Source organism: Saccopteryx bilineata, chromosome 4 (genome assembly GCF_036850765.1).
Source record: "Saccopteryx bilineata isolate mSacBil1 chromosome 4, mSacBil1_pri_phased_curated, whole genome shotgun sequence".
Classification (NCBI taxonomy): domain Eukaryota; kingdom Metazoa; phylum Chordata; class Mammalia; order Chiroptera; family Emballonuridae; genus Saccopteryx; species Saccopteryx bilineata.
In genome coordinates, this window is record NC_089493.1 from 35,441,957 (window position 1) to 35,455,810 (window position 13,854).

Sequence of the window (13,854 nt, forward strand, 5' to 3'; positions counted from 1 at the left end):
GAATGAAACTGAACCTCTATCTTACACTACTTACGAAAACTAACTCAAAATGACTGAAGACTTAAGAGCTGAAACTATAAAACTCTTAAGACAGGGAAAAAAAAGACCTCATTGCTATTAGTCTTGGCAATAATTTTTAACATAACATTAAAAGCACAAGCAACAGAGGCAAAAATCAACAAGTGGCACTACATCAAACTAAAATGTCTGCACAGCAAATGAAATAATCAACAAAATGAAAATGCAATATATGAAATGGGAGAAAATATTTGCAAATCATATCTGATAAATATATAAATAACACCTAAAATATATAAAGAACTCGCCTGACCTGTGGTGGCTCAGTGGATAAAGCATCGACCTGGAATGCTGAGATTGGTTGCTGGTTCAAAACCCCAGGCTTGCCTGGTCAAGGCACATATGGGAGTTAATGCTTCCTGCTCCTCCCCCTATTCTATCTCTTTCCTCTCTCTCTCTCTCTCTCTCTCTCTCTCTCTCTCTCTCTCTCTCTCCTTTCTAAAAGTGAATAAATAAAATCTAAAAAAAAATTCCTTTAAAAAATTATATAAATATAAATATATATATAAAGAATTCATATAACTCATTAGATAAAAACAAATTATCTATTTTAATATGAATAGGCAGAGAAGTAAAATAGACATTGTTCCAAAGAATATATATATATATATATATATATATATATATTGCCAAGAGGAACATGAAAAGGTGCTCAGCATGACCAACTATAATGAAAATGCAAATCAAAACCACAATGAGATCCTACCTCACACCTATTAGAATGGCTATTACCAAAACTAAGGATTGCTTGAACATAAGCACTGTGATAACTGCAACAGTTGATCTGATAACTGAGATAACTACTAAATGACTAATGAGCATATACAGCATGGATATGCTAAACAAAGGGACGATTCATGTCCTGAGTGGGAGAGTGGGAGTACAGAGCGGGACGGGGTGAGACTTCACCACAGTACTCTGAATGGCACACAATTTAAAAACTATATTGTGTATTTCTGGAATTTCTACTTAATATTTTCACACTGCCATTGACCATGGGTCACTGAAACCATGAAAAGTTAAACTGTGGATAGAGGGGAGACTACTGTACTCTGAAACTAAATTCTATACTAGTAAAAATATCTTTCATATATGAATGCTAAAAATATTTTCAGAAAAAGAGTAACTAAGAGAGTTTACCCTTCAAATCTGTACTACCAAGGATACTAAAGGATATTCTTAGGTTGAAGGAATATGATTGAATGGAGGAATTAAACTGCAAGAAGGAATAAAGAACATTAGAAAAAATAAATATGTGGTAAATTATAAAAGATAATTAAAATCAAAATTATAATAACACTGTGCCACTTATAACAAACCCTGGGTTAAAATATATGACAGTAAAATGAACAAAAGACAATTGGGGGGGATTAAAAGTTTAAGTAGGAAAAAATGCTTGCATTACTCTAGAAATGACAAAAATATTAACTCAATATAGACTATAATAAAAAATACTATTTTATAACATCTAGGGTAGCCATTAAAAGAATAAATAAAAATGCATAACTAAAAGTCTATTATAAGTGAAAAAATAGAACAATAAAAAACAGATTCATCAATTCAAAAAAAGGCAACAATGAAAAATAAGGATTAAAAATGATGGGTCAAACAGAAAAAAATAGCAATGTGGTAAGATTTAAACCTAGTAATTATATTAAATATAAGTGGACAAAAAAAAAGAAGAATAAGATCATTAAACTAGACTATAAAATAACAAGATCCAACCCTATTCTTACAAGAAACACTTTAAATATTTAAATTTGTATTTAAATATATTTATTATAAGGACACAGAAGGTTAAAATTTAAAAGATGGAGAAAATATGCATGCAAACCATAAATGAAAGAAAGCTGCTATACCAACATTTACACTACATATCAGGGGTCCCCAAACTTTATACACAGGGGGCCAGTTCACTGTCCCTCAGACCTTTGGAGGGCCAGACTATAAAAAAAACTATGAACAAATCCCTGTGCACACTGCACAAATCTTATTTTAAAGTAAAAAAACAAAATGGGAGCAAATACAATATTTAAAATAAAGAACAAGTAAATTTAAATCAACAAACTGACCAGTATTTCAATGGGAACTATGCTCCATTCACTGACCACCAATGAAAGAGGTGCCCCTTCTGGAAGTGCGGCAGGGGCCGGATAAATAGACTCAGGGGGCCGCATGTGGCCCGTGGGCCGTAGTTTGGGGACCCCTGCTATATATACTACTAGACTTATTAGCCAACAGTATTACTAGAGATAAATGAAAGCATTTAATAATAAAGGGTCAATTCACAGAAAATAAGAGTCCAATATTTACATTCACCAAATGAAACAGCTTTATTTATATATAAAACAAAAGGTGATAGAAGTGCAAAGAACTAGATATTCAACCACTAACAAAGAGTTTTCTCATTAGCTGATAGAATAAGCAGATTAAATAAGTAAATAAATCTATATACATTTAGAAAATATTAATAACACAATTAACCAACATAACTTAATTGACAGGTACAGAAGAGCATACCAAAAACAGCAGAATATACATTTTTCCTAAAATATTCACCAACATGTTATTTGCTGAGCCATTTAATAAATTTCAAAAAACTAAAATAAAATAACAGAATATAAGTTTATATGGCTGAAGAACAAAATAGAAATCAAAATAAAAAGATAAATTGAATAGCTGCACTTAAAAATTAAGCTACACATTCCTAAATAACTTGAGGGTCAAAGGATAAAACCACAATAAACTTTAAAAATACTTTTAGTTGAATGACATTTAAAATAGGATATTGTCAAAACTTATGGGATATGACTTAAAGCTGTGGTTAGTGAGAAATTTAAAACTTTCCAGGCATACATTAGGAAAGAAACAAGGTTTTAATCAATGACATAAAATTCTTTCTAAAAAAACTTTAAAAAGAACAGCAATAAAACCCAAAGAGACTAGCCTGGCCTGTTGTGGCACAGTGGATAGAGCATTGACCTGGGATGCTGACCAGTTTGAAACCCTGGCCTTACCCAGTCAAGGCACATACAACAAGGACTCAATGAACAACTAAAGTGAAGCAACTGTGAGTTGATACTTCCCATTTCTGTTGGCCTTCTCTCTGTAAAATCAATGAATAAATCTTAAAAAAACAAAACAAAAGAGACTATAAAGAGATTATCAAACTAAGAGTAGAAATCAATAAAACAGAAACAAACAATAGGAAGAGAAAACTACCACCACCAGAAATTGGTTCTCTGAAAAGGTAAATGAATTGATAAACTCTTAGTGAGATAATAGGAGAAAACACAAATGAATAAAAAAGATTTACTACAGATATTACAGGTATGGAGAAGAAAATTTAAAAAGCATTTTGAACAACTTTATGCTAATTAATATGAAAATGTTGATAAAATCAACACATTCCTTGAAAAATACATCTTACCAAAGTTAACATAAAAATAGAAAATCTAAATAGTCTAATTATTATCAAAAGAGCAAATCCAGAATTTTAAAGCCTTCCCACATGTACCCTTTCCCTTTCCAATCAAGCCTCAACAACACTCTACCAAAGAAAATTAACTACAGGCTCAAATGGTTTTATCAGTAAAATTCTAACAAAGGTTTAAAATAGAATGAATACCAATTTTATATAAACGCTTCCACAGAAGAGAATTGCACTGCATAACCTTGATAGCACAACTCAAAACACAGTATAAGAAAGATAAACTACATTATAAAATATGTCCTGTTAAAACAGAAAACAAATCCAAAATAAAACACTGGAGAATTTAATCCAGCAATACAAACTCCAGGAAGAAAGCATCTCATTTTCAGACTGAGAAGGCTAGGAATCTTGATTAAAACTCCCAATACAATATTCTTGCCTAGGAAAAAATAAAATATTATTGCCTGACCAGGTGGTGGCGCAGTGGATAGATCATGAGACTGGGACACAGAGGACTCACGTTCAAAACCTCAAGGTCACCAGCTTGAGTGAGGGCTCATCTAGTTTGAGCAAGGCTCACCAGCTTGAGCCTAAGGTTGCTGACTTGAGCAAGGGGTCACTCGGTCTGCTGTAGCCCCTAGGTCAAGGCACATATGAGAAAGCAATCAATGCACAAACAACTAAGGTGCTGCAGCGAAGAATTGATGCTTCTCATCTCTCTCCCTTCCTGTCTGTCCCTATCTGTCCCTCTCTCTGTCTCTGTCACACACACACACACACAAAAAGAAAAATTAAGACATTTTTTTTTTTTAAGACATTCTTGATAGCATAAGGCAGTGGTTCTCAAAGTGTGCTCCAGGGAACACTGATATGCCCTAGAAGATTTCCAGGTGTGCCCTATGGTATTCCAGAGAAGTATGTGCTTGTTGGGGACCAAAAAACCAAAAGGGTTTTTGGAGTTTAAATTTTGGGGGGACAGAGGTGCGGGGAATTGGCTGTAAACTGACAGTCTGCCCAACCCCACACCTCAGTTGCCTGATTAGGTTGCAAAAGGCTGTTAAGCTGTGGTGCTGGATTGTTTACACTACCCCCCATGTTCCCTGGGAAAGACTGGAAGCAAGTTTCTTCTATCCTTTGTTTGGTGTAAAGTTAAGATTTGCTAATGGCCTCACTTTGCCCTATAAATAAAGCAAGATGCGGTTTTGGGGCATGCTTTGTTCTTGCCAGCAGTAATTACAGAGCCCTCCTGACCCCATATTTTCTTAATTCTATGTATTTTCTTAATTCCGCACTGTTCTCTCTCAGGACCTAGAATTACTAGCTGTGCTGGTTCGCAGCATATGCCCAGATATAAAAATAAATATAGTTACTCCATTATACCATTTCATTAAGGAAATACCGCTCTTTTTGCTAACACATCATTATTATATTTATTATTAACACATCATTATATTATTTTTAGATAAATACACCCAAATAAAATGGATAGATTTCTCAAAAAGAAGTGTGATATTGAAGAATCCGATTCTGGAAGTGAGCAAAAGTTAAGTGTAAATAAAATAGGACTTGAAGGTTCACAGCAGAATTTAATTTATAGCATTTTCCATTATTTAACACTGAACAATACGATTGGATTAGAAACCCATTCATGGAAGCTTCAAGTAATTTTGGTTTAACATTAATAGAAGAAGAACTGGCACCTATATCCACTGATCATGGATTGATGATTAAACATAAGAAATTGTCTCTTGAAGCCTTTTGGATTTCAATAAAAGAAGAATATGTGGCAATATCTAAAAAAGCTTTGAATGCCTGACTGGGCAGTGGTGCAGTGGATAGAGCGTCGGACTCAGATGCGGAGGACCCAGGTTCGAGACCCCAGGGTTGCCAGCTTGAGCGTGGGCTCATCTGGCTTGAGCAAAAAAAAAGAAAAGCTCACCTGGCTCAAGCAAGGGGTTGCTTGGTCTGCTGAAAGCCCGCGGTCAAGGCACATATGAGAAAGCAATCAATGAACAACTAAGGTGTTGCAGCGAAAAACTGATGATTGATGCTTCTCATCTCTCTCCGTTCCTGTCTGTCTTTCCCTACCTATCCCTCTCTCTGACTCTCTCTCAGTCCCTGTAAAAAAATAAAATAAAATAAAATAAAATAAAAAAGCTTTGAACATTTTACTACAATTTTCAACATCCTATTTATGTGAATTAGGATTTTCTACCCTCAACACAATTAAGAGTAAAAAGAGAGAAATTCTTCAATGCATTGAACAAGGAAAAGAGAGTTTGCCTTTCAAATATATGCCAAACATTGAAGAAATCACTAGGATACATCAGGCTCATGTTTCTCATAAACACAAGAATGAAAAAACTTAACACATTCACGCCAGGACCTGCCGAATTCACTAAATCTTACTAAGAATGTGTGTGTGTGTGTGTGTGTGTGTGTATGTGTGTGTGTGTGTGTGTGTGTATATATATATAAAGAAAACTTTTTTGTCATTTTTTTATTTTTTAACCCCTCCTTTTTATGAATTCTAAAAGAGCATAATTCAAAAAATGTAACATAAAAATGTTTTTTAATGTCAGAATAAATTTAATTTTGTCATATTTATTTTGTTTAATTACCATAAAAGCATGCTTGGACTTTATATTTTTTTCTTTAATATTTGACTTAATTATTATAACATATTTCTCAGAAATTTGTATATTGTGCGCCTACAATTATTTGTAGGATTAAAATGTACCCCGACTTCAAAAAGTTTGAGAACCACAAGCATAAGGAATAACGGATGTTGAGTGGCAAAAACAAAACCATATATAATGGAAGGTTATATATAGATTGATTGCAAGTGCTCTATGCATTCCAATCTACTCACCTGCTCTAGGAATATAAGTACACTGTGTACAGGAGTGATGAACATTTACAGAGAAGAGAGCCTAGACCATATTTTCCAATTAACCAACAGAAACAAAGGCATCTCTACTTTCTAATACCAGTTTCTCAAACAAGAGAAGTAAGATAAGACCTGTGAAAAACCACATCAGTTTTCTTTCTACCCATGTCAGTATCCCATACTTCTATTGCCTGGGACAAATTGTTCCACCAGAAGATTCATGCTTTAGCTCTAATATATCTGGACAGATTACTACATAGCTCAGAAAAACAGGTAATCATAAGTTAATTATATGTATATTCTTTGTGGTTTGTAAATATACAGTTTACAGCTGACATATAAATTCCAGAAGAAATTTCTTCTGCCTTTCTGGACCAAACAAAAAGAAGTAAGGACACAAAATAAACCTTGTTAATTGGTCACAAAGTCACATTTGATTTTTTAAAATTGTATTTCCAAAATTAACAAACCTAGAAAAACAAGGATTTAAATTAAGAGGAAAGCAAGCTGTCAATTGTGTGCTGTTTAGATTTTACAAATTCTGTCCTGTTCTGATATCTTTCAAGTTTAAGGTTTACTGCTCAAGTGGTTTCTAAACAAGTTTCAATAATTTTCTAGCTGCTTTCAGCTGAATTTCAACCTAAGAGGTAGAGAAGCAGGTTCAAATCTCAAAAAGCAAAGATTCTGTGAACTGACAACAATTTCACATTACTAAACATTAAGACAAAACAAACATGAAGCATTGAAAGTCATTCTGTAGAGTGAGAGGCTGAGAAAGTGATGATTTCTAAATTTTTAAAAGAAAGCTTACAGCACATATGTATACCTACTGTGCTGGCAATGAACAAGAAAGAGATGTCTGGGGAAAGCCAAATGAAAGTATGTAGAAAACATGAGTAAATAAGCCCATATGTCTGGTACAAAAGCCAAAAAATTCAATCATTAAACTAATCCAGGTACTACCTCATGCCTAGAATAACACTGTATCTCCCAGTTAATTTCACTCCAGCTAGGCATATGCACCAAACCACTTGAAAATCTAAATCTAGGCCTGACCTGTGGTGACACTGTGGATAAAGTGTCAACCTGAAATGCTGAGGTCACTGGTTCAAAATCTTGAATTTGCCTGGTCAAAGAACATATGGAAGTTGATGCTTCCTGCTCCTACCCCCCCCCTCTTCTTTCTCTCTTATCTCTCAAAAATGAATAAATAAAATCTTTAAAAATTTTTAAATCTTCCTCAACCATTTTCATTGGGTCCTTCCTCAGCTGAACATTCCAACTATGGCTCCCTATTATCAATCAAACAAGTCTAAACTAAGCTTTGGTTGTTCAGGACCACCATGATTTGACCTATTCTAATCTATTCAACATTACTTCTGGAGAAGGGAATGATGTGTTATTGCCACAAATCCTCTGCAGTTCCTCTCTTTATTTCCTAAATATGGAGTGTCCCTTTGACATGCACAGACTAACACAATGTAGATAGAGTAACACTGTCTGACCTCTGATGCAGGGCCTCAAGAAGACTTCTAGTTCCTGCTATTGCCCTCTTAGAACACTACTAGATAAGAAACCTGGGCTATCCTCTTGGAGAAGCCATATGGAATGGAACAAGCTGATGGCCCCAGATAATCACCAAACCTGTGAGTAAGGTCATATGGACTGCCTTCTAACAGATACAGGTCACATTTTTTTAATAAACTAGAAGTAGCAATGATAATAATTCTCTAAATTCCAGATTCAGTCATTTTAATTATACATGAATTTTTGTTTCTTTATTTTAATATTATAGTTAACTCAACCTCTCAATGATAATGCTTTTGTCATAGTCCATATGATAAAAAATTTAATATACATTAATTTAAATCATATAAAATTTACATTTAAGCTTGACTAGGTGGTGGCACAGTAGATAGAGCATCAGACTGGGATGCAGAGGACCCAGGTTCAAAACCCCAAGGTCGCCAGCTTGAGTGTGGGCTCATCTGGTTTGAGCAAATCTCACCAGCTTGGACCCAAGGTCGCTGGCTTGAGCAAGGGGTTACTCGGTCTGCTATAGCCCTACGGTCAAGGCACATAAGGAGAAAGCAATCAAACAACTAAAAGTGCCACAACGAAAAATTGATGCTTCTCATCTCTCTCCCTTCCTGTCTATCTGTCTCTATCAGTCCCTCCCTCTGACTCTTTCTCTGTCTCTGTAAATAAAAAATAAAAAGTTTACATTTAATATATCAAGACTATCAAAATGCCAAATATATTTATAAATAAAATATAAGTACATAAATTAAATAGCATACCTTTTCTATATTAAAATTCATATGCAAAATAAAGATTTTCCACCCTTGAGTAATTCTCTATGTTAAATATACAGATATTATTAGTATAAAAAGAACCCTACTAAGATATTTAAATTTTTGCAAAAATAGTTTATAAAAATCATTATGTATTTTTTAATAGCTGAATGAAACCCTGCACATAAAAACAAAGTATAATATTTCATTACTCTTCCTTCAGTTTTTTAGAACCTACCGGAGAGATTCAGCCATTCGCCTCAAATCTTCATTTTGCTGCTTTAAGCGTTCAAGCTTTGCCAGGATCTTGGACAGTTCTCGGCTAGAGTGATCAGGGTGGTCATTATCTCGTACCAAATGACCACCTATATAGAATAGCAAGGTCCCCCAGGCAAAAAGAATGAGCATAATCCAACGCCAGGAACCAGTCCATGGCCGCATTTTCAGATTTTCAACTCACTCCCCTGGCTTTCTGGAGCTCAAAGAATTGCAAACATCTTAAACTTAGTTTCCTGTTAGTGCAAAGGTAGTAGCCTTCTGTTGTTTCAACACATGATGATTCAGACAAAAAAGTGTCTCTGGTAGTCCTGTGGTGAATCTTTCAAAGAAATCCTCCTGGTGGTATGAGTAGGAAGCTTTACTGTCCTGTGCTTCATTGGCTCTATATGCTGTAGAAAGAGTAAGACATGTATTTAAATTATTTATGATATATAAAAATAGCATATGCTGAGATTCATAGAGTCAAAGGAAACACATTGGGATTGATTAGCCAACAGGCTAGCAAATAACTTGAGTGCCTATAATAACAAGTGAAAATCAAAAGCTTTTAAGTCTGCATATTAAATCTACCATGTACATTAGGGCTCTAACAGATAAATTAATTAGCTCTAATACTGAAAGTCCTCTAAGCACCATTACCACCTTTCTTTCTTACTTACATAATTGTGCGTATATGAAGATTAAAAGACTATCTCTGAATAATCAATCAAAACCAAACAAGATGTATTCAACTACATTTTCTGAGCTAATCTTTCACTATCCCCAAAAGAAACATTTTCTCCTTATGAGATTTTCTCATTCTAGTTTTTTTTTTTTTTTTTTTTTTACAGAGACAGAGAGAGAGTCAGAGAGAGGGATTGATAGGGACAGACAGAAACAGAGAGAGATGAGAAGCATCAATCATTAGTTTTTTGTTGCGACACCTTAGTTGTTCATTGATTGCTTTCTCATATGTGCCTTGACCGCGGGCCTTCAGCAGACCGAGTAACCCCTTGCTCGAGCCAGCGACTTTGGGTCCAAGTTGATGAGCTTTTGCTCAAAACAGATGAACTCAAGCTGGCGACCTCGGGGTCTCAAACCTGGGTCCTCCACATCCCAGTCCAACGCTCTACCCACTGCGCACCACCTGGTCAGGCACTTTTCTCATTCTTTTAAGATCTCAACTCCATCCCCCTCGCTTCCACTGTTCAGTTGCCATTATACCACTTAACTTTGCAGGTGACAGGCAAATTGTCATTTTTAGGATAAATTCAAAAACAACACACATATTAGTCAAGCAAAGGTTATCACGGCCATTAAGCAGCTGACAACCATTCCAAACATCACAAGCAAAGGTTCATATGGTTTAAGCTGGATTCTTCTTTCCTCAAATTTATTTTAAAATGCCAACAATTTAATATCACTTCTGTTTATCTTAAACTACAAATGTACATGCTTTCTCAAGCCTGGTTATGCATTGCATTTGTAACGTCACGATTAGGCTTAGAATTCCCTTCTGAAACAAAACAATTTTCTTCCCAAAGAGAAAATTTGCAAGCAAAGATGTAATATGAACACCATTTGATAATACTAGGGCTATATTAGCAAAGTCTTATATTAAGGGACAGTTCCTTGTAAAAGAAAACAGAAAAAAAAAGTTCTATATACAAACTGAATTTGATGGACACTTGACCATCAAATAACTAAACAGTTATTAAAGACTAGATAGAAAAGTCAGAGAAGAGGCTTTGGAAATCTGAGCACAGAACTGCTATTTTTTCTGCTTTTAAACCTTAAATCTCAATTGCTTTTAAATGACTAAGTATTCAAAGAGAAGAAAACTTTGGCCTTGCCTGGTGGGCTCAGTAAATAGAACGTCAGCCTGGCGTGCAGAAGTCCTGGGTTCAATCCCCAGTCAGGGCACACATGAGAAGTGACCATCTTTTTCTTGTCCTCTCCCTCTCCCCCACCCTCTCTTCATTTCTTCTGTGGCTTGACTGGTTTGAGAATCGGTCCCAGACACTGAGGATACCTTGGTCGATTCACACATCAGCCCAAGGCAGGGGTTGCCAGGGGTATCTTGGTCAGGGCACATGCGAAAGTCTGTCTTACTGTCTCCCCTCCTCTCACTTAATAAACAAACAGGCAAATAAATAAAGAAAAACCTCTTCAAATGAGGTCCTAGAAACATTCTACTTCTTTCCCATTTATTCCTACACTATTTTCATTGTTACTGGATCACACTAGCTAAAACACAGAATAAAAAAAATTATACTTGCTTAGAATTGTTTGAAAACTAAAAAAAGCAATAATCTAAATGAAAACTTGATGTTTTGTGTGTAGTTTTAACAATAAGTCTACTGAGAACACTCTTCTTATTGAACAGGGTTTTAAACTGTTCCTCTAATCACAGATACCCTCCATCTATTCACTAAAACTTAAGAATAAAGTCTATTCAATGTCTCAGATAAAAGATCCAGATATGTGAGTTCTACTTTTCATGTTATACAGAAAGAATACAGATATTCAGGGCTTCCTGTTTAAAAACAAATTCAAAAAATAAATCCACACTGATGGTCTAAGACAGTGGTCCTCAACCTTTTTGGGACCACAGACTGGTTTGATGTCAGAAAATATTTTCACAGACCAGCCTTTAGGGTGGGACGGATAAATGTATCACGTGACCGAGATAAGCGTCAAGAGTGAGTCTTAGATGGATGTAACAGAGGGAATCTGGTCATTTTTTTAAAATAAAACATCGTTCAGACTTAAATATAAATAAAACAGAAATAATGTAAGTTATTTATTCTTTTTCTGCGGACCAGTACCAAATGGCCCACAGCACGGTACTGGTCTGTGGCCCAGGGGTTGGGGACCACTGGTCTAAGAGATAAATTAAGTCAACAAAATAAGTATCAACAGTTGAGTTAATAAGGTTGTGACAACATATCTAACACTATAAAATGCTATCATAACCATATGCTGAAAATATATCCTAGTTAATTCCAAGCTATTCCAATAGGATATTAAAAGTTTATCTTTCCCTTCATAGTAACAGTTAACTTAGGAAGATAACTGTACTAAAAGAAAGAGCTTTCCAAAGAATAATTTAAATACTAAAAAGAAGTGCTGTAACATTTTACCTAGAATTACAACAAAAAATTATCATATTCAAAATCAGCAAAAGTACAATATAAATTGAATAGAAACAAAAGTTTACAGAAACATAAATTTTGTTATACAAAGTACTTTATAAACCACACTCAAACTAATATATTAAATTATTACATTTTACAGCACTATTAATATTACCTCAGTTGTAAAAAGCAAGAAATTATTATAGGAGCAAAAGTGATCATTTTCTTAATTAACAGCATTATTTTAACAGTTTTTTGGAAAGAACGCTTCCTCAATTTTGTTGTTCTTAGCAGTATTTAAAAATGAGATTAACAAAAACAAACCAAACTAAAAACCAAGTTTTTTTCTATGCAATTTTCTTTGGCATGATTTAGAAGAACAGTTATAAAGTTTTTCCCTACCCATAAAAAATGCCTGCTTACTTCATTTTTTTATTGTTTGAACCATGCCTACAAAAATATAAAGTCCATGATTTCTGTCCACTTTGTTCACTGGTGTATATGCCAAGTAGTTAGAGCAGTGTTTTGCACTTAGTAAGCAATAATAAATTATTTTTAAACAAATGAATAAGTAAATTAGTGAAGTGAAAGATAAGATACATCACATATTAGTATGACAAATGACAGAATCTGAGCACATCAGCTTCAACTGCATTTTATGCCCCACTTTAAAAAGCAAATCTAGCCTGACCAGTCGGTGGTGCAGTAGATAGAGTGTCGGATTGAGATGCGGAGGACCCAGGTTTGAGACCCCGAGGTCACCAGGTCGCCAGCTTGAGTATGGGCTCATCTGGTTTGAGCAAGGCTCGCCAGCTTGAGCCCAAGGTCACTGGCTTGAGCAAAGGGTCACTGGGTCTTCTGTAGCCCCCGGTCAAGCCACATATTTGAGAAAGCAATCAATGAACAACTAAGGTGCCGCAACAAAAAATTGATGCTTCTCATCTTTCTCCCTTCCTGTCTGTCTGTCCCTCTCTCTGACTCTCTCTCTGTCTCTGTCAAAAAAAATTTTTTTTAAAAAAAAGCAAATCTACAATAGATGTCGAAAGTAAGACAATGCTATTTTATAGGGAAAACAGTTCAAAAATAAAATCATTCATAAACTTTAGAATTTATTATTGTCAACATAAATTTTGCAAAATACCCCTTATATAATTAAAATAAACTGGCCTAAAAGGTCATAAGGTCAACAGTCATATGGCTGCTTTTTAACCATGAGAAAATAATTTCTCTTTGTCTTATTTTCCTCATCTAGAAGATTCACTTTGCAAAGACAATGGGAAGACTGAAGAATGTATGTACTGTATAGCTTTTGATATGAAAGCTATTCGATTTATTTGTGGAAGCTTTTACTAGTGAAAATATTAATTATAAATATCAAATTTATTAGTAAAAATATTTCAACATTAACTACGTGAGCTAATATGTGACTACAATTTATATACTAATGTTGTTGAGATGTCTTCTCAGCATGGGTTGTTTTCAAGTATTTAATTCATCCCTGTTTGAGATTCACTTACTTTTATCTGCACAATATTAAATGGATTGAAATGTGTCAGGCTTCCTTCCACAAATTTATTTAATTAGTGATACCACCTTTTTTAAGGTAGTATGTATTTAAATTATTCATTTCTTTTGGTATTTACAGAGGTTCTTTGGTTTTTTTTTATCTGCTTATTGTCTCTATAACAAAAAATATATGTAATATTTCTAAGTGATTTCTTGAATCTGGAAGTTATAATATGTCATCACTAAGATCAGGAGCTT

The 13,854-nt window shown here is 34.5% G+C and overlaps 1 protein-coding gene across 4 annotated transcripts in view; it reads right to left on the bottom strand.

Annotated features, from left to right (window-relative positions):
* The window catches only part of FUT8 (fucosyltransferase 8), a 251,441-nt gene that overhangs the window by 130,373 nt on the left and 107,214 nt on the right, over window positions 1-13,854 (bottom strand). For 3 of the 4 annotated variants that reach the window (XM_066275887.1, XM_066275886.1, XM_066275888.1), the window contains one exon: window positions 8,934-9,363. In XM_066275887.1, the coding sequence (XP_066131984.1) occupies window positions 8,934-9,136 (203 nt within the window). In that variant the 5' untranslated portion in view covers window positions 9,137-9,363. Of the gene's footprint in view, window positions 1-8,933; window positions 9,364-13,854 lie in introns of those variants that run through there. The other variant, XM_066275889.1, reaches the window with a different exon arrangement.